Source organism: Myotis daubentonii, chromosome 8, assembly GCF_963259705.1.
Source record: "Myotis daubentonii chromosome 8, mMyoDau2.1, whole genome shotgun sequence".
NCBI classification, from domain to species: Eukaryota; Metazoa; Chordata; class Mammalia; order Chiroptera; family Vespertilionidae; genus Myotis; species Myotis daubentonii.
Genome location: NC_081847.1, coordinates 72,458,624 through 72,484,768, shown reverse-complemented (window position 1 = coordinate 72,484,768; position 26,145 = coordinate 72,458,624). Strand labels below are relative to the sequence as shown.

General features: G+C 45.7%; 1 protein-coding gene across 8 annotated transcripts in view; it reads right to left on the bottom strand.

Annotated features, from left to right (window-relative positions):
- PTPRT (protein tyrosine phosphatase receptor type T) overlaps positions 1-26,145 on the bottom strand; it is a 960,656-nt gene that overhangs the window by 331,174 nt on the left and 603,337 nt on the right. For all 8 annotated transcript variants that reach the window (XM_059707048.1, XM_059707051.1, XM_059707049.1 and 5 more), the window contains exon 8: positions 10,851-11,147. In XM_059707048.1, the coding sequence (XP_059563031.1) occupies positions 10,851-11,147 (297 nt within the window). The remainder of the gene's footprint in view (positions 1-10,850; positions 11,148-26,145) is intronic.

The following is a 26,145-nucleotide window of genomic DNA, read 5'->3' as shown; positions in this document are numbered from 1 at the left end:
GCCATTATAAACAAAGAATTCTTCCTGTTGGGATCCACCATTGATGTAGTGTGAGAGCTTCCCCCAGAGACCTTCCCAACTCCAATTTAAATGAGGTTTCTGTCTATTAATCTTTACAGTCTCTTCTTTATAGTTTGAGGTTCTTTGCATATTCTTGACTGATCTTTCATTGGCTATCTATCTATATAAAAGCTAAGCGACCATCGCAACCAAACGGACGACCGAACAGGCTGTTTGGGGCAACTAGCTGGCAGGGGGGTTAGTGAGGGGCGACTAAATGACCGAGCAGCAGACTGCGTGGGGTGACCAGGCTGGCAGAGGGGTTAGTGAGAGGCGACCAAACGACTGAGCAGCAGGCCGCATGGGGCTACTGGCAGTTGGACATCCCCTGAGGGGTCCTGGATTGGAGAGGGTGCAGGCTAGGGGGATCCTCCCCCACCATGCACAGATTTCATGCACCGGGCCTCTAGTGTGTGTTATAAAAATCTTCTCTTGGTTTGTGTCTTCCTTTCTCATTATGTTACCTTTGGATAAAGATAAACTCTTCAAAGTTTTTTCTTTATTATATGAGAGAAAGGAAGAGAAAGATAGACTTAGTAATTAGATTGTGGTAATTACTTCACAGTGTATATTAAATCATCATGTTATATATATTAAATATATACAATTCTATGTATCAATTATACCTCAAAAAAGCTGTGGGGTGGGGGAGACAGTCTTAGTAGCACATGCTGTTGGTAACCCACCCACATGCTAACTACGCTTACTATGAAACTCTGGCTCCCTTCCTGAAGGCTGTGGAAGCAAACTTGGTCTCCATATAGGGTAGTGGTTGGCAAACTCATTAGTCAATAGAGCCAAATATCAACAGTACAATGATTGAAATTTCTTTTGAGAGCCAAATTTTTTAAACTTAAACTATATAGGTAGGTACATTGTTATTAACCTAATTAGGGTACTCCTAAGGCTTAGGAAGAGCCACACTCAAGGGGCCAAAGAGCCGCATGTGGCTCGCGAGCCGCAGTTTTCCGATCACGGACATAGGGCAAGCACTAAGTGCCAGAGAATTAATGCCCCCAAAACATCCTTTAACCAATGAAAGACAGGAAGTTGATGGTTAAATATCCCAGTGTTCTAACTACTCCATTGGGTTAATTCTGAGACATGTCCTATTAATATTTACTAAACTACTCAATACTGAAACCCCAGTGCTGCTTATTATTATCATTTCTATTGTTTACAATCCACTATGGAGTGATACTATTATAAAATACACACACGCACAATTAATAGGAAAGTAAAATTAAATAGTAAAAGTGAAATTAAAAACACAGAAAATGCAAGCGCCTTCTTTTTAAAAGCTTAACCTTTATTTATGCAATTGTCTTGTCACGAACCAGGAAGAGTTCACCGTCAGTGCCAGTCCCTGGATCACACTTAGAATGTCACTGTTCTAAACCCCAGTTATTCACCCAGTTATTTTCTAGAGGTCCGGTGCACAAAATTCATGCACTCAGGGGGTCCCTCAGCCTGGCCTGTGCCTCTTGCAGTCCAGGAGCCCTTGGGGGACGGCTTAGGCAGGAGAGACTCCCACCACCGCCACTGTGCTCGCCAGCTGTGAGTCTGGCTTCTTACTGAGCTGTGCTCTCCCTGTGGGATCGCACTTTCCACTAGGGGGCAACTCCTGCATTGAGTGTCTGGCCCCTGGTGGTCAGTGTGCATCATAGCGACCAGTCATTCCACTGTTCGGTAAATTTGCATATTAGCCTTTTATTATATAGGATAACACACCTTGTATTGGCTTATTTCTCTTGTCAGATTCAATTCCTTTCTTCCTTACCAGTGTGCCCTAGGCCAACTCTTAAACTACTTGCATTTAAATCCATATCTCAGGGCCAGATAAACCCAAACAAAAACAATAAACCTAAACAAAAGTCTTACATAAAAATATTTTCTCTATGCTGAGATCACAAGAATGTTTTCTTAAATTTTCTTCAGTGTTAAAGTTATGCACTTTATAAAATGTCACCAAACCCACCTGCAATGGTGTTTTCATGTATGGTGTGAGGTAGGATCCAATTTAAATTCTTCCTCTCTATCCTAGGACCACTTAACGAAAATAATTTATTTACTCAAGTGGCCAGACATGCTACCTTTACCTTTCCTCACATTCCCATATATGTGTGGGTCTATTTCTAGGCTCCCTCTATTTTGTTCAATTGTTCTGGAATCTGTTAACTATCCTTGTGTTGAAACCATATCTTCTTATTAGGAAAGATTTGTAAGTCTTAATATCTGGTAGAGCAAGACCTGTAACTTTGTATTTTTTGTTCAGGACTATCTTAGCTATTCTTGCCTTTTCTTCTTGCATATACATTTTAAAATGAGCTTGTAAATTACCAAGAAGTATCTGATTTCTGTATTGAAATAGCATAAATTAACCATCAATTTGAGAGATAATTTTCCTTTATATATTATCTCTTTGGAATATTGGGTTTTCCTGCCCATAAACATGGTATACCTTTTATTTAGGTCTTTAATGTTTTTCAGTGTTTTATGCATTTATATATACTATGCATATTAAAAGCTTTCATTAGGTTTATTTCTAAATACCATATATTTTATTGCTATTTTAAATAGCATCTTTAAAAATACCACATACTTGTTAGTTAAATGGAAATGCAGGTGACTTTTTAAATGGTGACTTCTTTGTCAAACATGTTTAAGTCTCTTGTTAATTCTAATAATTTGTGTGCAAATTTCTTTGGGTTATCTATGTAAATAATCAGGGCATCTGTGGTTAATAATAGTTTCATCTTTTTCCAGTCTTTTACTTTTTGTTTAATTTTCTTGTCTCCAACCAGAGCCACCAATACAATATTTAGTAATAATAACATGCATGTTTTCCAATGTTAATGAAAATGATTTTGTTATTTTATCAAGTATGGTGTTTGTAGGTTTCTTTTAGTTATTACCCTCTATCAGCTTTAACTGTATCTATTTCAGTAATTATATACTTTTGCCTCTCTCTTAGTTTGTTAATGCAGTGAATTACATTAATGGACTAATTAATGTTGAACCAATATTGATTTCCTGAAACAAACCAATCTTTTCCTAGTTGTAAACAGTACCGGATTGGTTGTTAATGTTTTGTTTGGGGCATTTGCAGCTCATTGCTCTTTTTCTCATAATAAGTTTGTCTGGGTTAGATATCAAGGTTACACTGGTGTTTTGCTAGGGGTGGTGATGTGATTTGCCTCCTGGTTTAACAAGGTCATTTGAGCTGCTGTGCTGAGAAGAATACAGGGGCCAGGGCCTGAAGTAAAGGACCATTTAGGAGACCATGACAACAATCCAGGTTGGAATTCACAGTGGCTGGAACCAAAGAGCTAGCCATAGAGGCTATAAGAAATGGTCAAAGTCTTGCTATATTGAAGGCTGAGTCAGGAGAAAGTACTGGTGGGTGGGGTGTGAGGAGTGATCAGGGCTGCTGCCTCCCACACAGCAAGGGGGCATCAATCAGAGTGAATACAGAATGAAGGGTGTTCTCTGGAGTTGTGAGAGCCAGGGCCATGGATGTGATAGAAGCGAGGAATCTAGGTTTTTGACTCAAGCCACTAATAAAATGGAGTGGCCATTCACTAAAATGGAGAAGACTGGGGGAAGAGTGAGTTTTTTGGTGGCTGAGGGATGATCAGGAGGTTAGCTTTGGACGTGTCTAATTCCAGAGTACTATTAGCAGCCCAGATGGTTAGGTTGTACAGGCAGTTAAATAAACGATTCTCAGGGGCAGGGGAGAGGTCTGGCCTGGAAATAACAATGGAGGAAATATTTAGCATGTAGGTGGATTTTAAAGCCCAGAGACTGGAGGAAATAATTAGAAGGAAGGAGTGTGGATCGATGGTTAGCAGACTATGCCGGCAGCCAAAGGCAACCAGCTAGCTGTTCAGTAAATAAAATTTTATTGGAACCCTGCTACACCCATTCATTTCTATGGTCAGGGTGAGATACTTGAAATCGAAATTACAGAGGTATGATAGGTTATTTTAAAATGGTTCTTTGCCCACGACGAATAGAAATTTTGTGATGATCCCTGGTTTGGTTTTCCCTAGTTATATATCTGTGATTAAAAAGCCGTCTTGCCATTGTCTGATATTGACCACACACCACTTAACACAGGGAGTGCATTAAGTGCTTTACATACAGACTTTCAGGCAGTACCCCTTAAAGTGGCTGGTGGTATCATCACCCCCAAGTCACAGATGGGGGCACTAAAGTGTGTAGCAGCAACTAATTTAACCAAGGCTGCATAGCAAAGTAGGGACTGGAACCTGGATATAGAGCAGATCCTTCTGTCACCAAAGTATTTTCTGAATGACCCCTTTCTCCCATCGCCTGGTAGACATGTGGGTTCAGAAAGGCTGCGAGGCAGTCACACCACTTGTGAGGGGCAAAGTCAGGAAGTCCCAGCCCCAGCCCCAGGCTTCTTGGCCACACCACACCCTCTATAGGTCAGGATGTCCTTTACGATGAAGCAGATTCATTCTCTTTTGCTTCAACTGGATCTTTTTCTTCTTCCTCTCATTGTAAGGAAAAAAAAAAAAAAAGACTTCTTGGAGGGAAATTCCTTCTTTGCCTTATCTTCTAATTCTGTGTTGTATTCCCCCTTTTTTTTCTGTATAATTTTTTAATGAATCCACATATTCCCGTTCCACAATTTCCTTTCTTCTTCTAACAGCATGGAACTTTCCATCCTTTTGACACAGTTCTACAACAAAGGTTAATTACTTTATAATTTCTTTCTCTTAAAAAAAAAGGCACACTAAAATTGCTAATTTTAACTGTGCTTCTTGTCAGTGGGTTCATGGAAATTTACTGCAATTAAACCAGATGTTTTCTTGCACCTAAAAGTCAGGTGGTAATTTAAGGGAAATTTTCATTTCAACATAAAGAAAGACAGAGGGGAATCAAGGAAAGTTCCTCCTCTCTTCTTTTCTTTCTTCTCCTCCATTTTCATTTCTGAAAAGTGGGGCTAATGATGGTGACCTTGAGGGTAGTTGTGGGAAGTAACAAACCAGCTTGTGTAAAAGCACAAAGTCCTTCACAGTCAACAAAGGTTTCCCTTCCTGCTTATCTGTCTAGGTGATTCCCCCCCTCTTATTACAGGTGGCATGTTTGTTACTTGGATGGTTTATTATAAAGAGAACCAGAACTAACTCAAGAAAAATCAGAATAATTTGAAAATGGTTCATAGGCCACCATTAATAAGATTGCTAGTGAGCCTTCTGGAGATAAGACAGATTGAGACAAGTTCAATCTACTTGTGTTTTCCAGCTTTGTGGGAGGAAAAATATCTTTTCTGGATATATGTTTACATCTTAAGATGTCAAATATATCTTTTTAATGGAACTGGACAGCGGTGAGTTAGTGAATGTCTCACAATAAGCTCTCTGGGTAAAACAAAACACCAATATGTTTGCGGACTTACATGGTGGAAATATCCCCACCACAGCTAATTTCAAGCAATGGATGTGATATCATGAAGCTCAGAGGCAGGAAGAAAGGCTAATGATCAGCTCTAGCAAGGTGATATGGATATTGTATGTAGCCTCCTCTTCTTAAACAGTGTATATAAACAGGGCCCTGTGCTATCATGAAAGAGGCATAAGTTCTGATGTTCATATATTCACTCAACAAATAGTTAATGAGCGCCTACTATGTGTCAGGCAAAAACTAAACATCTATATGCACACACACAGATAAAGCAGAGAGAATGTTAGGGAGGGAGGTTTTAACCAAGTATAAGATTGTACATTAGATAGTCAGGGGGAATATCAGGACCAAGATGTGCGGGTATATTTCTGGGCCCTTCCATTTGATTCTTGGTAACCGTGGGCAGGTTCCTGACACTCTCTGAGCCTCAGGCTTCTCTTCCACACATCTGTGTCGACAGCACCTACGTCACAGCGTTTGGCAATTGCACGAATGAAGCCTATCGGCAAAACGCCTAGCTCACAGTTAGCATTTGGACACCATAACTGCATTTCTCCTCACCCTTTATAATATCTCAAGGTCATCTGTATAAACACCAAAAATGTACTGAGCTCTAAGTGAGGGATGCCTTCAGGTCATACTAACAGTGCATAGCTTCTTCCTTTTGGACTAAATGACTCTGAGCTGCATTACCTATCGTCTGGCTGTCACTGCCTTTTATACTTCTCACTTTTTTCTTCTCCAGACTTCAGGGGCTGCACCAGGCTCCCATATCTACACCTATCCCTAGCAACATGTGGCCTCATTCTGGCTTCTGGTGCCCTGAGAAGCCAGGTGACTAGGCCTGTTGGAAATGCATATCAAATACAGGTGCTCATTCCTGAGATATGTAAGTCTTCCCTACAATTAAAGTACATTTAGTATACTAAATGAAATAGGATATGGAGTATATGTGATTCATCATTTTATATATCAATTATGGTTACATATTATATACTATATTATTAATCAGAATCAATTAAATTTTTTATAATTATTATAAATTATATGGGAGCCTAAATTTCTTTATTGTAAAATAAGAAAAACAATGTTGTTTCCTTGTTCACAATTTGGGGGTAAGATTTAATGAATCTGTGTTACTGGTGAAAGTGTGGAATGATACATCTAAAGAAGAGTATGTCAACATCTAACAAACTGCATATGCCTTTACCCTTTGGTGCCAGTGATCCCACTTTTAAGAATTTCCCCTGAAAATACATCTCCACAAATACCAAGCAACATGTGCACAAGGCTATTTGCTACAGTTCTATTTGTCATAACAAATGATGGGAACAACCTACGTGTCCATAGGATCCTGCCTGAATACACCATGGCACAGCCACATGCTGAGGCCCCACAAGGGAGTGACAGTCCACAAAGCGACACAAAGTGATTTCCGGGATGTATTAAAGTAAACAAAACCAGAAGATGCAGAGTACATCTATTATGCTATCTTTTATATAAAAAATAAGAGAAGGAAAAATCGTTTGTCCTTTTTTTTGCAAGATAAACTATAGGAGAGATATTCCCGAAATGAATAAAAATGGTTCCATTTCAGCTCGGCCGGTGTGGCTCAGTGATAGAGCATCCACCTATGAACCAGGAGGTCATGGTTCGATGACTGGTCAGGGCACATGCCTGGGTTACAGGCTTGATCCTCAGTAGGAGGTGTGCAGGAGGCAGCTGATCAAGGATGCTCTCTCATCATTGATGTTTCTATCTCTCTCTCCCTCTATGAAATCAATACAAAATATATTTTTTTAAAAATGGTTACCTTTCAGGTGTAGATAGAAACAGTGGGGAAAAGGTAGAGTTGGTGGCAATACTCTGCACCTTTTTATACAGTTTGACTTTTGAACCATGTGCCTGTTTTGATATTAAAAATAATGACACTAAATAAAAAGGATGAGAGGGAAAGCAAACCTCAAAATTGACAAACAAACCTGAGTATCAAATTGATAATATAACCATGTAGAGAGAAGACGGAACCTTGAGCACTATGTTTTGACTGCCTAAGGAGAGAAAAACTGAAAAGAAAATCTTTAACCTCACTTAGTTTGTTAGAAGGATTGGTATTGTAATTGTGAAACTATTTCATTTATAGTAGGATGGAGCAAATGAAAAAAAAAACTCTGTGGGTGTTGGGAATCAGGGTTCTCACTGTGGGAAAAGGGAGATATATGAGTGGAATGAGGGCACGTGCAGAAGACTCCTCAGGGGCTGGATTTGAGTCAGTATGATCTCTTGATTTAAAAAGATAAATGATACCCCCCAGCTCTACTTACTGGAAGAGACTAGAGGCAATGACACCCCACCGAGCAGAGCACACCCAAGTTGTATATTTTAGTGCAAAGGTAGCACTGAAAGCACCCAGGAATCCTGAGAGGAGTGGCTGACTTCAGGCCTGGGGCTGAGACATTATGAGCACAGTTTAGAATATTTTGTGCCAGCAGCAAGGAAGACTAAAGAGAACATGTCAGAAAGACCCAGGAGCCAACTCGAAGGGACTCCCACTGCCCACACATGAGACCATCTGAGCACTGACAAGAATTATGAATAGTCCTGGATTTTAATACGTTGGGTCAAAAGTGACGTATGAGTCAACAGGGATACTAACTATGGGGAAGGGGATGAGGAGAGAAGAGCTCTCTATAAATATGAATGTTAATTAATACATGTAGAGGGAAACATTCAAAACTCACCCTTTTGTAAATACCAGTGCAATAAATGATTCAGGGCAGGATTGTGAAGGTGTGCTAAAACCACTGGCTGAAAAGTTCTAGAGGGATGGGATAGTCACAGAACCTCAAATATCACTGCACAGATTAGCTGACTTACAAGGGGAAGGGGGAGTGCATTTACAGTGGCGGGACTGGTGGTCCCCATCTTATCTAAGTGACTGTAGAGGGGCCCCCTGACACATGGCACAGTGAGAATACACATCCCCAACCCAGGTGGCATTTTTGCCAAAAAATATCTCATATGCTGGTTTGTCACATAAAGTCAGGTTTAACTTACTGGAGCTGTCTATTTGATCATCTTTAAATTAATGCTAAATTTCTTAGATGCTCTTCGATGTTGTGGACATGTAGGAGAATGACCTTATCCTTAGGTCACCTATGCTGAAGAGTTCAGAGGTCAGGTGTCATGATTTCTGCCATTTCTTTTTAAACAGTAAAAAAATATCACATGCATTTTTGTAAAGATTTCCCTATCATACGTATCATACATATTTATGTTCACAAATGTTGAATCTAGGCGAAAGGTTTAGGGGTCTTTGTTTGATTATTTCAATTTTTCTATAGCTTTGAAACATTTCAAATGAAATCCTGGGTGTGAGTCGTTGTATATAACATGCCCCTGAGAGCCCAGAGCAGGGTAGGTCTCAGTAAATGGCAGCCGCAAAGACCATCACCAACATCGTTTTCGTCTTTCAACACACTTGGCTGTGGGCTGATGAAAGATGGAGAGGAAACCACCAAATAAGTGAGCTGTGGTTTTGGCTGGGATTTTTGTGGAAAAGGGAAAAATAAAAAGCCTGTTTAGTCTCCTATCTAAGATGAAGCAGCAGGGCCCCGCGGCCATGAGCTTCTCTCACCAGCGGTGGGTTACTTTGCAGGCCCTCAGCTGAAATGACAGACCCACAAATTCCCCAGAAGACAATTTTGTCGCAGGGACAAAAGCAGCACGCGTCCGTCCAGTCAGCTCAACGCGAGAGGCTGCTCCTTGGCTTCCTGAGGGGGGTCATGGACTGGGGCCTGGCTCCAGCCTCGGCCTGTCCTGAGATGAATGAGTCCCACGGGAGCCCCTCTTCAGGGGGATGGAACCTAATCCTGGTGGACAGAGGGTCCTGTGCTCTCTGAGACCTTCCTTCAGCCCAGTGGCTCCCGAGGCGGGACCACAGGAATAGCAATAAGACTGAGGACTGGCGTCTCATGTGCTGGTGTTTTTAATATGACGATGTCCACACATCTCTGCAGAGTAGGAATTAATGTTTTATTAATGCTGCTTAATTAAAATTTAATTTCAAAGCACTGCTGTACTCACGTTGTTTTGATAAAGGCTTTGTGAATTTTTTTCCCGGGTGACAAGGAGGAAAAAAGGAGAGGTTGGAGCAGGGCTTAAAGAAGGGACTTGGGAATTGCTGCTGCATAGGCAGGTAGCCCCCCAAAAGCAGCCCAAAGTGGGCAGAGCATCTGGACAAAAACCAAACATCCTGAGCTGCTTCTGGATCAAGCCCTACCACTCATCTTCTGAGTCTTGAATATTCATGCTGGGTTTCCTTCAACACTGGCTCCTCCTTGTCTAGCAACCTATGGCCACGAGTTGCTAATCCATCCTTGTCCTGCCTCTGCTTCTCAGGTCAGGCACTGGCCACACTGCCATTCCTTGAGCATCTGGGTCATCTTTTCTACACCAGCTGAGGTAGTTGTCTAGAACTCTGGGGAGCTTTCCTAGGGCAGGTGTTTGGTTTCCGGGTTGCTGTGCTAGAAGGTCCTTTGCCAACAAATATTTTTTCCCTGTGATTTAGTGCAAATGTGACAGCGGCATTTACTGAAAACATACAATCTGCTGGGCATTATTTGAATTCTTTATATACCATCCCTTTGTATGAGCACAACCTAGAAGGCACTGGAGATATTTTTATCTCCATGTTATAGACGCAGAAACCCAGGCCCTGAGAGGTTAAGCAACGTGTCCTATGTGTTGCTTAACAAGAGTCCACCTTCTCAGATGGGGCATTATTCTACCTGCTATGGGAGGGGCTGCACATTTGTGAAACAATGGAGCCAGATCTGGGGAAAGGTCTGGAGGCTTTATCAGGGGCCAAGCTCAGGGCCACAGCTCCTGGCTGCAGGCAGAAGCCCGTGTTGGAGGCTGAAGGGAACAGGTTTACAGAAGCAGAACACTCAGATCACCCGGAGAAGCCGATCCAGGGAGAGCTGGACCCACAAAAGGTTGAGGTTCACTGCAAGCAGGAAGGCGGGGCCAAGGTGACAGAGGCTGAGTCCCCACTGCTGCTTTTACCTAGAAGTACAGTCTGCGGGGGTTGCAAGGAGAATGGCTGCAAGGAACAATTTCCAGGGAGTCAGGAAGGGTTTGTCATGAAGGTGGGCTGTGTACAACGTCAAGTTCTATGGGAACAGCGCCCCCTGGAGTTGTGCAATGCATAGTCTGCACTGAAGACCTTGGAAAAGAGCAGATGCAGAGGGGAGATTACAGAAGTAGGAAGAATAAACACCTCAGAACTGACAGACATGGCCCGGTAGCAGGTCTAACATCCCCCACTCCCAAGTAAGGGCGCTTCCCTGACTCACCATCCTCCTCTGTCTGCACCACCAGCTCCTCGCTCTCCATCCGGCCCTCGGGGTTGGACAGCAGGAGCCGCAGCCGGATGGTCATGAAGGGCCGCAGACCCCGCAGGGTGTAGTGGGAGGAGGTCTGAATGACCTCCTCAGCCTCGTACTGCTGCTGGTTGAACACGTACTGGTACTGCACCGTGAGGTTGTAGCTGTGGCAGCGGGTGACCGCGTAGCCAAAGGGCTCCCACTGCAGGGTCAGCTGCCGGGCCCGGATGTCCACAATCTCCACGTTCTGTGGGCCGTGCACTGGGTCTGCGGACACAAGCAAGACACAAGAGGAGACTGTCAGGAAGGTGGGGTGGGGGTCCCGTAGAACAGTGGGGAGCAGCTCTCCCAGCCTATCGCAGCCAATCAGCCACTGCTTCGTGGGTTTTGCCGCATAGAATACAATTTATGTTCCTATAAATCAAACTCCTTTTTGTTACTTAAATACATGCATCTAAAAGAAACCATAACCATGTAAAAAGGGGAAACATAAATCACCTGCTGTAAATAAACATTAGCCATCAAAATAAACGCAAAATTGTTAAATTCTTAAGGGTTCATCAGGGTGCCATGGAAAACCATCTTGGGTACCACCCACAGCACACCCAGCACTTTGGGGATGCGCTAAGAGAGAAGGCTGCAGGAGTCCTGACCTGCCCTCAATGAAGCCACATCTGTTCCCCTGGGAAACCAGCCCCTCTCTCCAGTTACCCACACACAGGTGCACATGCTGGGCATGTGACCCGGTGACTGCGCCTTGGAATTTCCCTTCCTTTCATTCACAACGCAACCCACCATTTCCTAGCCTTCAACCTCCTTCTCTCCTGTCCTCCTTTCCCAAACAGGCCCCTCCAGGGACATCATTCTAAACGCAGATCTGACCATGCATTCTTACCCACGGGCTGTCTCCCACTCCATCCCTCCCACTGACCCTGCTCCCAGGTCCCCATCTAGAACATGAGCTCTGAATTATTTCATTATGAATATTCTGTTCCTAATTTATACAAATGAAATAGATGTTTTTGTACAAAACAGATAACAAATGAATGCATTTTCTCAATCCCCACAAGCAAAGCTCATTCTAAGGTTGAGGCATTCATTAGAGTAGAAACAGAACTTCGTTTGTCATCAGCAGCCCCACAGGTTGTGTGTCAGAGTCTCTGTGACAGCAGTTAACACTGCCTGGAGACTGAATCCATAGATGTTCCCCCAAAGGACTTTACCAAGTTATGTAATCTCTGGGTCGTTGTTTTTTTTTTATTTGTAAAATGGTGATAATAGTAGCCACCTTCATTCAGAGGAAAAGGGGGAGTCAGGTGAGACGCTGCTTGCAAAGCATTTAGAATTGCACCTGGAACTTAATACACACTCCGTACACGACAGTTTTTCTTTTGCTGTAATAGGAGTAGTAATAAAAATAACAATAATGTTTCACATGCTGTATCTATTCTGAATGTCTTATAAGTGACAGTGCAGGGTAGCATCCTTATGCAGAATGATGGATCCTAGCATCTCTCTGGTCCCCTCACAGCACAGGGTAAGGTTGCCTCTGCACCGGTGCAGCCATAGGAAGGGGCAGAGGGGTCTTGATGCCTCTGAGTTTCCTGATCTGTCCTGAAATGTCTGCGACTTGTGCCAGAGCCTTACCAAAACCACTTCAAAGCATTCCTCGTTTGAGAAGGATACCCAGACGTGTCAGCAGCCTGGCAAGCCAGCGCAGACCTGCTCGCGCACTGCTGGGGACAGTGGGCAGCCTGCCCCAGCTCAACAGAGGAGCTCACGGTCACGCTCACAGCCCAGTTATCCATGCTCACGGGTCCTCTGTATAAATGAGAGCCAGCCTCCCAAAAGCAACCGGATGACTTTGAAACTGTGACATTGAACAAGCTGTTGCTGAAGGTCCGCTGTGCTGAGCCCACGTGGAAAGGAAGGTGGAAAGTGCGGTCCCCATAGCTGGGGGGGTTATGATCCGGTGTGGCAGCGGCTGCTGCTTGGCTTAACAGCTCACGCTGGCACGGGGACCGCGTGCAAGCACAGGGACTGCGAGAGGCTGTTTGCTGGGAGCCTCCGGGCATCCCCACCAGCTTGCCCAGCTGGAGCCTTTCTGTTTGTCCAGAGGCCAGAACGGCCCTGGCAGGGAGGCTGCCACCCCTGCTCAGAGCCCATGGAACACTCCTCCTCAGGGTGAGTTTTCAAAGCCAATGCCCGGCCCTGAGGGGGTGAGTGCCCTCGGGCGCCCTCTCCCTCTCATTAGTGACTGAGAACAGGAACATTTAAGCCCCATTGAAGCCCAAAGTTGACACCCCATTTTGTCAGATACTTAAGATAAACCATATAATGTGACATATAATTATAGGATCTCCAATATTCGCTGAAAGCACAAACAAGACAAACAGACACTCTCTGATGGCCAGCAGCCACAGTGCTCAGTTCTGTCACCTGCATCATCGTGTGACACCATAGGAGAGGGACTGCCAGCCCACTCTACAGACGAATAAACTGAGTCCCAGAGAGGTCCAGGAACTTGTATAGAGTAGCAAGACTAGCAAATGGCAGACTGGGTTTTGAACTTGTGTCTGTCTGTCCCCACACCTAGTGTGCAGAGTAAGAAGACGTGCCTGACAGAGGGGCCTGGGAAGGGGTTGGGCAGGCTCTGTGCCTGCACCTGGGGAAGGGCATCCCGCCCCTCCCCCTCTCTCCTCCGCTCTGCTCTGCTGGCTGCCCGTCTCCTCCCCCTGGTGTTTCAACCCCTTCACTTGCTTCTGCTGTGAAGGCTTCCCCCCCGCACTTCTGGGCAGACGTCTGGCTATTGCTTTCTCATATTGTTAACTGTTTCCTTATATGTTAATCATTTTACACTGTGACAGGTGTGTGTGTGTGTGTGTGTGTGTGTGTGTGTGTGTGTGTTTAATCTTCACCCGAGGATATGTTTTTATTGCTTTTCAAGAGAGAGGAAGGTGAAGAGAGAGAGAGAGAGAAACATCAATGTGAGAGAGAAACATCGATCGGTTGCCTTCCATATGTACCCTGACAGGGGAACCCACAACATAGGTATGTACCCTGAACAGGAACCCAGCCTGCAACCAACTCAACCACCTAGCCAGGGCTGCACTGTGACAGATTTTTAGAAACTGCCTCTGCCCAGTAGAAGGTAAGTTCCTGAGAGCAGATGATCTCTGCTCCCCCTCCAGCCATGCCCAGCCTGAGTCCCAAAGAGGGGACCTCGGCAACTGCCAGTCAAATGGATGCCCTGTTTTGTAAGTCTCACCATGACCTGTGAAGGCAGCCTGGTCCTTGCCTCACCCTAGAGCAGCGGTTCTCAACCTGTGGATCGCGACCCCTTTGGGGGTCGAACGACCCTTTCACAGGGGTCGCCTAAGACCATCGGAAAACACATATATAATTACATATTGTTTTTGTGATTAATCACTATGCTTTAATTATGTTCAATTTTAAACAATGAAATTGGGGGTCACCACAACAGGAGGAACCGTATTAAAGGGTCGCGGCATTAGGAAGGTTGAGAACCACTGCCCTAGAGGAAAGCGAAGGTCTGAGCTGAAATGGGTGCTCAGAGCCACACGGTAAAATCTGAAGTTCACGAGGGTCCTGCGTTTCTGTGTCTGATCTGCACCGTGATACCCTGAGGGACTGGAACCAGGGGAAGGACACGAACAAGGGGCAGGTCACAGCCATCAGGACCTGGGAAGGCCTGGGGAGGATACTGTGAGAAAGCCCAGAACCATCAGGCAGGAGTGGCCTGAGCTTCCGGAGCCTGGGGTCGCCGCAGGGGGCAAAGACCACTGCCCTGTCCTCTCATCTTCTCTCCGGCTACTATAGCACCCTCCCCATTGCTCACCTGTATGGGTGTGCACGCAAACACCTCTCTGCTTCTCCGAAAGGAAGGAGCAGGCAGGGCACCTGTTCAAAGAGGGCAAGTGATGCTGCACGCCTGCCACCGAGCACGGAGACTTCCTCCCAGAGCTGGAGGCCAGGGCACAGGAACCGTCATTGTTCCCTCCGCCGCACCGGTGACTGGCTGTCCTCAGACACACAGGGACCACGGAGCCAGACAGAGCATGGCCTGAAGCCAGGCTCTGGCGCTCATGAGCTGCGTGACCTTGGGCAAGGGCACTTCAGCACTTAGCCTCCACTCCCTCATCTATAAAGGAAAAATTATTGCGCTAATCTCAGAGGGCTGTTAATGAGTATAAAATGAACTGAAGAGAGAGAGAAGAGAATTGCTTCTGCCTGACAGCGGGCATCCCTCTTAGATGGACGGGCCTTGCGTGGAGGGGAATAGAAGCTGCATTCCCAGGGCCCTGGGCTCAGTGGTGCTCAGGCCTCGGAGGAGGAAAGTGGATTCCCCGGGTTGTTGGGATGGACCAGGAGAGGATGGGTGATCAAGATGGAAGACGGCTGGATGGAGCCCAAGGTGACTGCTCTGTGTGTGACTCCTGGATCTCCCATACAGTCCTCAGAATACAGCAAAACGGTTTGCTGTGATTGGACTTCCCGTGGGTTCGAGAAAGGGCCGAGGTTTGCCTGACTCACTCAGGCCAAAGGGGATACCGCCTGGAACCCAGTGACCAGCAGCAAAGGGGACTTGGCGAAGATGTCCACGTGCTATCACACCTTGAGCTAGGATGTTGAGGGTTCTCCACACTGCGGAGATGAAGAGGCCAAGGAAGTCTCAGGGCATACGCACAGGGCAAGGAGGCGGCTACACCGTGCAGCAGGCTGTGTTCTGTAAGTCCGAGAACTCCCATGCAGAACGGGAGAGGCCGTGGCTATTTATTGAGCACTAGCCCGGGCTAGGAAGGCACCTGCAGGATGAGAATGCTTCTCTGGCTTAGCGAATGGAGGCCAGTGAAGGAACATGACGTACCCAGGGCCACAAGCCAGGTCCCCGGTTCTGGGCTCCCGAGGCTCTTTGCACAGATGTCCAGCCCACTCAGCACTTGTCATGCTTTCTAGGAATTGCTGGTTCAGTTACTCATCACTCCTCCCAGCTGCAAGGGACCCATTCTGTTTGTCCAGAGCCCCCAGCACATGGCACGGGGTCTGCTGAGGGCTAGTTCATGTTTGTTAAAACGAGAGGAACAGATGGCGATCTGCCCTTGGGAGCTGAGCCCAGACCTCCAACACCACGTCCGGTTCCATAGCCTCCAGCAGGCCACCGAATCTTTAAGGGGAACGTGTCTATTTTTGCATTCCAGCAAGAGAAGGTCCGAAAATCCCAGACAATGAAAACTAGCCTTGAGAACTAGTGTGACGGATGCACTCACACGTTCAATCTGACCCCCCAAACCTCGGCCGCCAGACCCCGCTCCTGCTCCAGGAATAGCCTGCGGCAGGGAGACGCTCAGCTTTCCGTCAGGGTTGGTGCAAACAGGCTGGAAACTGCTGACAACGCCTGTGTGCTCAGTGGAGATTGGTTTTGTTGAATTTACTTTTTCTGTGTAAATACGTCCAAGTCTGGAGCCGATGCTTTCTGCCTCCAGATAAGGCCCCTCCACATGACCTTCTTGAGTAACAGCCTACATGCACGCCACCGAGAGGGCAGACAGCACAGCAGAAGAGAGGGTGGCTCATCTGGGAGCCGGAAAATCATCCTCTGATGGAAAAACGAATAGCTTATCCTCTGGGCACACACGCTCTATGTCCTGAGACTTGGCGACGGGGCCTGTCCTGAGCCCAGGGCAGTAAGGACCCTCCGATCCTCTTCTGCTGTGGCCTCCTGGACAGGAGTCGGTGGTTCAAAGTGTCCCCTTTCCCAACAGGCTTAAGACACCCCTGAGTTCCCTGCCCCAGTGGCTTCAAACTCATCGTGAAGCTTTGTTCAAACCTTTCCGCGGTCTGCCCTTTCAAGATCAGGCTGTATTCCACATGTGTGCACCCTTAGGCCCACTGGGTGACAGAAGGATGGCTGTCTGGGGACAAGGCTTGGACGTGAGGACTGAAGTCTCTGGACACAGTCCTTTGTGGGGAGGACGGAGTCAGGTGAAAGGAGAAGGGATGTGCCACAGGCCTGTGTTTGTGTTCTCAGTCCAGGCCCACCTGTGTCCTTGCACACGTTAGGGACAGGAACATGTGCGTGCACGTGTCTGTCTGTCTGTGTGACTGACTGACTCCCGGTTTCAGAGGCTGCTTTGCTTTTGCAGCTGCCTCTGAAGGCAGGTTGGTCCTCCAAAAGTCTGGTCATGTCTCCCCTTTCCTGCTTGGATCTCGCTAAAGCACTGCTGTCAATCTAATACCTGAACCCAACATGCACCCTCCCCCCTCCCAGTCCCCTTCTGCATTTCCACAGCTCTCTCCTGGAGTCCTTCCTAAAGCAGTAATGTATCCTGAGCCCGTTCACACCTCCACACCTTTGCCACGTTCTTCCCTGTGCTTGAGATGCCACAGGGCAAACTCCTATTCAGTATATTTAAAGCCCAGCTCCAATGCCAGCCTTTCCTTGTAACTTTGTCCAAAAGCCTTTCTTGCCTGGGCAGAATCAATACTTGCTCCACCACCTGCTTCCTTGAACACACTGGCATGCTGCTTCCATTGCTCTTATCAAACTGCAGGTTTCTGTTTGCTTCATGCTCACCTCCCCTGCTGACTTGTTATCCCCTAGATTGCTTCGTTTCTATAATTGGAACATCTAGCTGTTTAGTAAATAAATATATCTAAGAATGAGTAAATACAGAAAGCAGAGGATGACTGAAGACCAAACCAGAATGAAGGCCCTAATGTACTGCAGGGGAAAAGCCATAAGGAAAGAAGGGGGATGGGGGCTCTCTTCACACTCCAATTGTTAAGGGTAACCATGTGGTTAAGTCAGACTTCGAGCCTTTTTTGTTCTCTATGGACCCAGTCTCCATCCCTGCTGTCAAAGGCAATAGCTGTGGAATCTCCTGATGACCTCAATCAAGGCGAACATCTTATTAAAAAAGAACAGCAAAGCAGCTTTCCAATTCATGAATTTTCCACGTATTCATCTTTTGCATGTGGATTTGGCTGTAACATATGTACTGTTCAAAGCTGAACCTAAACTGAGATAATTTGGGGCACGGGGCTGAAAATATGGAGGTGGATAACTTCTACGTAAAATTAATTTTTTTTAAATCCATTTGGAGATGCAATTTGAATTCCTTTCAAATTAAATTGCAATGGAATCCTGGACAGCTGGAAACATTATTGCCAACATAATTTGATACTACAAGAGCAGTAATACATTGACAGATAGTTCGATGTGACCATTAATTTGCAATTTCAGCATGGAAATGACGCACGGGGAGAAAAAGAGGGAAAGGGAACAAAATTAAGATCCATCTTCTTTCTGACATCATCCAAACCCCACTCACTTGCTTACTTTCCCTCACCCCCTGTACGTTATTTCAGATGTTGGGTGGACAGGACTTTGCTGACTATCACCACAGACATTAGGAAGGTAGGTGAAGACAGGGATTCCGAGGCTTTGGGGATGCTGGTCATCTCAGTCCAGGGCCTCTGGGTCCTACCAATCCCGACAACCAGAACCATCTGATGCTGGAACATGTCCCCTTGTGAGAAGGTGACCTGGTTGTCACCCCCTTGTGGCAAGGCCAGAGAGAAGGTAACTCCTTCACACGTCCACTGGCTTCCTCACTAACAAAAGAAGACGCTTTGAGCATGGAGGCATCCTGATGTGCTGAAAAGACTGGCTCTGTTATCACCTGGACCTAAAGCCCTATCCCATCCCTGTCTGTGCCTCATTGTTCTCGTGTGTAAAACATGAATGACACTCCCTGCCTTTTAGGGCTACGAGGTGAATTAAGGAGACAGTGTCCACCAAGCCCCCTGGCACAGCTACACTCCCTCAAATACAACTCCCACCTCCAGAAGGGAGAGAGGCAGGTGAGCCATTGAGGTAGAATAGGAGTCCTATAGGTTACCGTGGACCCGGGTCTGCTTCTCAGTCTAGTCCATGGCTGGGTTCATTCTTTTAACCAACTTAGCAAGCATCCAAAAATCAATTAGGTTCAGATATTGCTGCACCTACCCCTTCCTGTCTACAAACATGTCCTGCACCTCTGAGATGGGCAAGGCATGAGGGATACAGGTGAATGAGACAGACACTTTCTTGCCTTCCTGAGACTCATGTTCTAGAGGGGGATGCAGAGACAACAACTGTGAAGGATGGAAGGATGCCCCCCTGATGAGTCGTTGGCAGGGGACGCGTGGGGCTTCCATGCAGCACTTGGCAGAAAGACAGCCTCGCGTTAGAAACTCAGCCGTGCCAATTTCATCACGGCTCGGGCACAACCTTTACGTTCTTTTGCATAGAAACCAGAAGCCACCAAAGAAATTGGAGGTGAGTTAAGGTTAATGATTCCCCAACAACTGCATTATTAGGTTATAATAAAAGCAAGTCTCGGGGCAAAGTCTCCTACACAGATGAGCATCAATTACACCACTGTTTATCAGTGAGCAGGTGCAAAGCAGGTCAAACAATTTATTCCATAAATGTCAACGTAGTCCCAGCAATCTGTCCTTGTAGGTGAGCTGGTGACTACCTTGCATGAGAAGGTCACCTGTGGCAGTTATGACAGTATTCTCAGGGAGGAGTTGACTTTTTTTTTTTTTTTTTTTTTTGTAAAGGGCCAGACAGTAAATACTTAATGCTTTGTGGGTCAGACAGTCTCTGTTGCAACCACTCATCTCTGCACTTGTAGTGCAAAGGCAGACATAGGCGATACGCACACAAGTGAGCGAGGCTGTGTTTCAGTGAGAGTTGATTTACAAAAACAAGGCCACAGGCTGTAATTTGCCTCCTTTGTTCTAGGGGCAAAATCAATTAGCTACTGTCACATCAGACAACCAGGAATCCCCTCATCCAATGGACGACACATCCAATGGACTGTTTAGGAATCCTGGCTTGGACACCATCCTAGGGTTAAAGGCTAGAAGTCTTCTTGGGTTCCTCTTCTTTGCATAAGTCTGGAAAGTACTTTAAAAAATTGGCCAACCCACATATTATTGAGACCTTCCACTTTACCAATTAGAGTCCATTTATAATACTTACTATTATGCTAAGCAACAGGTCCCTGATTTCAACCACAACAACCAATTTCTGACATTTCCTGTGATAACTAGCAAAATAAAGGTTGTTGATCAAGGCATCGGAGCACCTGGGCGCTGTAGCTTTGCCTCTGGAGCAGTGGTTCTCAACCTTCCTAACGCCGAGACCCTTTAATACAGTTCCTCATGTTGTGGTGACCCCCAACCATAAAATTATTTTCTTTGCTACTTCATAACTGTAATGTTGCTACTGTTATGAATCGTAATGTGAATATCTGATATGCAGGATGTATTTTCATTGTTCGCGACCCACAGGTTGAGAACCGCTGCTTGGGCTTTTGACTGGAATACCCAGGATCTTCCCTAACCAGTGTGGTTTTAATTAGAAGGCTGGCAGCATTGGGTTATACTAGCTTAACCTACAGCTCGACCATAACATTCCCCTCATAACTACTGGAGAGTGAATCACCAGCAGTGCCATGTGGCATATACAGACCAAGAAAGCTGTCCTGAGGAAGGGGCCTTGGAGGAAGGATGGATAGGATTTAACAGGTGAAGATGTGGAGGAATGGGGCAGGGAGGGCCAGCAGTCGGAAGGTTAAACACCAGGAGAACAAGGCAGCACATTTCATGTCCAAGAGATAAGAATCAAGGAGCAAAAGGGCCATTGAGATTCTGATGCAGGATTGGGCAGGCCACAGGGCAACCCCCCCCCCCGGCCCCCACACCACCACACACACACCTCTACACAGTGATGGGTGAGGCCAGTCTGGGTGTTACAGATTATAACAACCCCTCCTTCCACTCCTAAGAAGTGAGAGTAAGAGCTAAGACAGTTATAACAGTGTGATATGAGCAATCTTTGCACTGGAAAAATTCAATCTTTTAATAAATATTTTTGAGTTCCTACCAGGTACAGGCACCATAAGAGATGTAGAAGTGGACCAAAGAGACAAAAACTCTCTCTGCCCTTCAGGGGCTTATGTTCTAGTGGGAAGGGGCGACCAAATAAATCAGAAGATTGTATAGTATGTCAGAGGGCAGTTACTGATCTAGAGAAAAACCAAACAGGGAAGGGAGATTAGGGGTTCAGGGAAGCTTGTGCCTAAAATTTTACTTTGTTGATTTTAGGTTCTGCCACCAGCTCCTTGACCTTTTCTGATCTTTCCTCTTCATTTACACTGAAGTTCTTACTCTTTTTCTGAACACAGTTTATCTTGAAATATTTATTGAGCACCTATGGGGTGGTAGGCTGAGTTTTGGGGACATAGTGTTAAAAATAGATGTAACTGATGGTTGCCAAGTAGAACAGGAAGGGGGATGGGCAAAAAGGTAAAGTGATTAAAAAGTACAAGTTGGCAGTTACAGAATAGTCATGGAGATGTAAAGTGCAATATAGGGAATATTGTTGATAATATTCTAATAACTATGTATGCTGCCAGGTAGGTGGGTACTAGACTTATTGGGGGGATCACTTAGTAAGTTGGATAAATGTCTAACCACTATGCTGTACATTTGAAACTAATATAATATTGACTGTCAAGTGTATTTGTAAATTTTAAAAAAATTAAATATATGTGGTTCAAACAAACCACACCTCTGCTCCACCGCCTGGCTCTATGCTAGTTCTGCCAACAGGAGGCAATAGAGGGAGCCTGCAAGGCTGAGGAGAAGAAACAGAGTTTGCTGGCATCACTCCACCATCACTTATCCCTGGAGGTCCATTCTGTCACAACAGTTGGATCTAGTTTGCAGTTTCTCCAACACTTAAAGAGCCAGCCTCACTGCGGAACCTCAGAGACACCAGCATCAGCCAAAAAGCGCTCCCTCTTCCAATCCTCAAATATTCATAATCCCAGCCTGTCCTCTCTAGCCCTTACCAATACCTGCTTCCCAAGCTGCTACGTGTATAACACCCTCCTGTTCTCTTTTCACCTTTTCGGTTTCCTAGCTGATCCTTTACATGTAGGTAACCAAAGCTTTCCAGACTTTCTCTGTTCATGGTGCACTTGGTATTTTGGTAATTTTTTTTCATAGGTTCCTAACCAAAGAAATACCTAACAGTTTCCTTCATTAGTTAGACCAAGCAACTTAAGTATTTACAGCTTAACAACCTAACAACGGTTTGAGAAAACAGTACACACAAATCAAAGGAAAAGTAGTTTACTTCCGTTCTTAAATAAGCACAATTACTCACTAATGGGATGCATGCATCTGTTGACCACTGAACAACTTCTCAGACTGGATGGAGATGAGACACGACACCGTCGCCTGGTCCACACTGATCTTTGTGAAATACTTGCCTTTCATCGCAGCATCTACCAGAAGCCCAGCTTTGAGGGACATAATGTCACCAAAAGGAACGGAGCCCAACCTCATGTTGAAACGGTGGACCATCTCCACTTAGTAGCTTGTATAGTGTCACACAGATGACACTGTGTGTTTCATGATCATTTAAAGTTAAAAATGGAAATGCCCTCCCGTGGTGCCTTCATGAATTCTATGGTGTCCGGGGCTGCCTCGACACAGTTGAGAACCACAATTATTAACAATTTTTATAGGCAATCCACTCTGTTAAAATAACTCGGTGTGACTTATCTCTGAAGTAGGCCTTGACTCATGCCAGATCCCACTGTCTGAAATCCATGAACATTCTGGGCCCCACCCTTCCCATCCATTCTGCCTGGTTAGCCCTGTTGGCCTCGCTGGCCACACTCTGCTTCTCAGCTCTAGCTCAGACCTGGGCCTCCCGCCTCTGCCCCGCCCGGAAGCAGCCACCAGGATGCTGCTGAGCTGAGCAGCAGGCTGGTCGGCTGCACCTCTTACCAAGCCCACTGCTCAGGGCTCAAAGAGCGGGAGGAATTAAATAGACACAGGCACAAGATTGCAGCCTGGAAAGAAAAGCTTTCGGATGTTTAAAAATTACTTTTGTGGCAGAGGAAATCAGGTTGGAAAGAGAGAAGCCATTTCTCAATTACATGGCTTCAGTTTCCAGAGAAAGGAGAAGAGTTTCAGGGTGGGAGTGGGGAGGAGGAGGCGAGCACATCGCATCTTCCGGGCTTCACTTCAATTCACACTTAATTCATGGCAAGTCCACTTGTCTATTGGGAAAAAAAATGATTAAGAAAAAGAGGCTGGAGAAAGAATAAACCTGAAATATCTGTGATGGGCAGAAGCCATCTAGTGTTGGGCCAGGTGAGGTGTTTAGCATTCTGAGCACTTCCCTTCTCGTCGGGAACATTGGCCGAGAACAGCATGGGCCCTGGAATTAGGAACAGCCTTCGGTGGAGCTAATTTGCCATCACTGCGAGGCTGATGAGAAGCCATGGGTAAATCGAATTATTTCCAGAATATGTAAAACAAACAACCTGAAGGATTATCTCCTGGGCCCTGATAGCCCCTCTCCCAGAACTACTACTCCCTTCCCGCTCAGTGGCTTTTTATTCAGATCTGTGGCTTTTCAAAGCTGAGGCAGCTCATAACTGTGAACCCCACCCCAGGACATCCTTGATCTCCCAAGGAACGGCATTAATCTGTAGCCACGACTCGGGACTGCTGGACCTTGACGAGCCCGCTGCGTCAGCAACCCTGGAAATGCCTACCAAGCTTTTTGATGATGTCCAAAGCGTTATTCTTTGAAATGTACAAGAGTATCATTAAATTGAAGGGAAAATTTCAAACAAAGACCACTGTCAGTGAAAGGAGGCTTATTCTCTCTTGCGTCTCATTGGGGATTCACCTAGACAATGAGAAAGGGCATGCGACAAAGTGAGAGCTGCCCACTGCAGTCACCTAGAGGCAAAACCCAAGAAGAGAGCCCCAGTGGGAGAGGGGACAGCAGGACAGCAGATCGAAGACCCACCCACCCTCAGACTGTCTGCCTCGCTCATTTGGGAAGCGAGCTCTGGCCTCGCTGAGCACCTCTCAGCAAAGGTGTCGGGCTAAAATGTACGCCTTGTTTCCTGGCTGACCCCTTTAATAGGGGGTGCTGGCCCCTCACCATGACATTGTGAGACACAATCATAGCACAGGCTTGTGCATAAGCCACTAAATGATAATTCTTCACATCAGAATCGTGAAGAGATCAGCATCCTTCTCCTTGATTTTTACCTTTGAACTCCCCTTCTAAAGCTGCCCCTGAAAAATGGTTTCCTGTCAGTGTCATCAGTCACAAGGCCCTTCCTACGTTTCCCCTCCCCTCCATCTGCAAATAGTGTTGCTCATGTGCCCAATATTTTCACACACACACTCTCTCTCTCCTGACCACCAAAATTTATTGATGAACGTGTGACCTTGAATCAATCATTTTACCCTTTTGAGCCCCGATTTCATAACATGGGAAGTTATGATTCTTGTGAGGTGGCAATGAAATTCTATGTGCTCCTTTATTAGTGGAATACTGCTGGATAACATACCCCCTAACTCAGTAGTTTACAGGAACAGGCAGTTATTCTTGAGCTCCTGCATCTGTTTGTCTAACCTAGGCTGGCCTCAGCCAGGCTGGCTCCAGGCTGAGGACTGTGGCCAGGTCTGCTCCATGTGTTTATTCCAGAGCTCATCTCTAAGGCCATGTACTTTCCAGGATCATGCACCAGAGCCAAGCTAACCAATGCAAGAGCTCTTAAGGCCTCCCTCATGTCCTGTGTGCTACCACCGTATCCATCAAAGCAAGCCATTGAGCAAGATGAACACCAATGCGGCCATTCCTCCCACTGTGGTGAAGTAGGAGTGGGGAAGGTGAATATGGCTGAATGATAACCCAAACAATCACAGAACAAATGAGTTTATGTTTTGGTTAACCTGACCAGCCTGCACTTTTTCATGTAGCATAGACTTGGTCCCCTTTGGGGAGGAAATCTGACTTTGGGTCAGACCTTTGGGAAGCCAGAAGATTCTGCTATAACACAAAGTGTATGCCATTTCCTGATCTACCTCCATGTGGACTATGATGTGATTTGTCCCTGTGAAAGATGGGCAGAAGAGAAAGCACACTGGCATTTGAAATCCTTCCCAATCTCCATAGGAACCTTCAGATCCACCAGCCCAATTGGTCAGGTAAGTCATTCCTGCCCTCACCTCCCAGTGCTGGCTCAGACCATACCCCAATACATACCCTAGTATCCTCTGCCTCACATCAAAACTCCTGTGATTTGCCAAATAATGCCCCTACCCCCTAAGGATGCTAATACCCAGAACCTGTTACCTTATGTAGCAAAAGAAACACTGTGGATGCAATCAAGTTAAGGAAAATTATCCTGGATTATCTGGGAGGGCTAGATGTACTCACAGGGTCTTTATAAGAGAGAAGCAGGAGGTCAGAGAGGAAAGAGACTGATATGCTACTGGCTTTGAAGATGGAGGAAGGGGTCATGAGCCAAGAAATCGAGGCAGCCTCTACAAACTGGAAAAGGCAAGGTGACAGGTCCTCCCTGAAAGTCCCCAGGAACACAGCCCTTTAGACCTATCTGAGACTTCTGACCTCCAGAATAATGTGATGGTGCTGCTTTAATCCATTATGTCAGTGTTGACTTGTTACAGCAGCCATGGGAAACGAATACAGCCCTCTGTATTGTTCTGCTTATTTCTATATTTTTCATCCACTCTCTTCACTCTCATTGCCTTTCCTTAATAGACACACATCATAGTTCACATACGTTCCTTTGCTTGAATGAATTCTTGTAAAACGCAAGGCACTGTTTAGTATGCATGTATATCATTATGTAAATTGGAACGTCCTAGAGTTCCTTTACGTCACTCAGCACTCGGCTCTGGCATCCACCCTCGCTGCTGTGCACCTAGTCCATGACTCCAATCACTGCACCATGTTCCATGGCGTCTGTGCTCCTTGATTTACCCACCTGCTCCCACGAGGGACAAGCAGTTTCCAACTCATCACAACCAGAAATGGTGCTGCAGCACACCTCCTCAGGAAGCCCTCCTAGATTTGTGTGGCTTTCGTTGGGGAGTATAGTCCTGGGAACGGATGGAATGACTGACTTTTAGGGTATGTATAAACTTAATTCAACAAAGTGCTCCTGGATTGCTTCTAGAAGAGTTGCACCCAAACTCCTTAGTTGTATGTGAAGGTTCCTGTAGACTCAGTCCATGGCAACAATTAGCATTATCCAATTTAAATTTTTTTTTATCACCTACAAGGTATTTTCCCCATTACTATGTTAATTTACATTTTTCTAATATTAATGGATTTGATAATTTA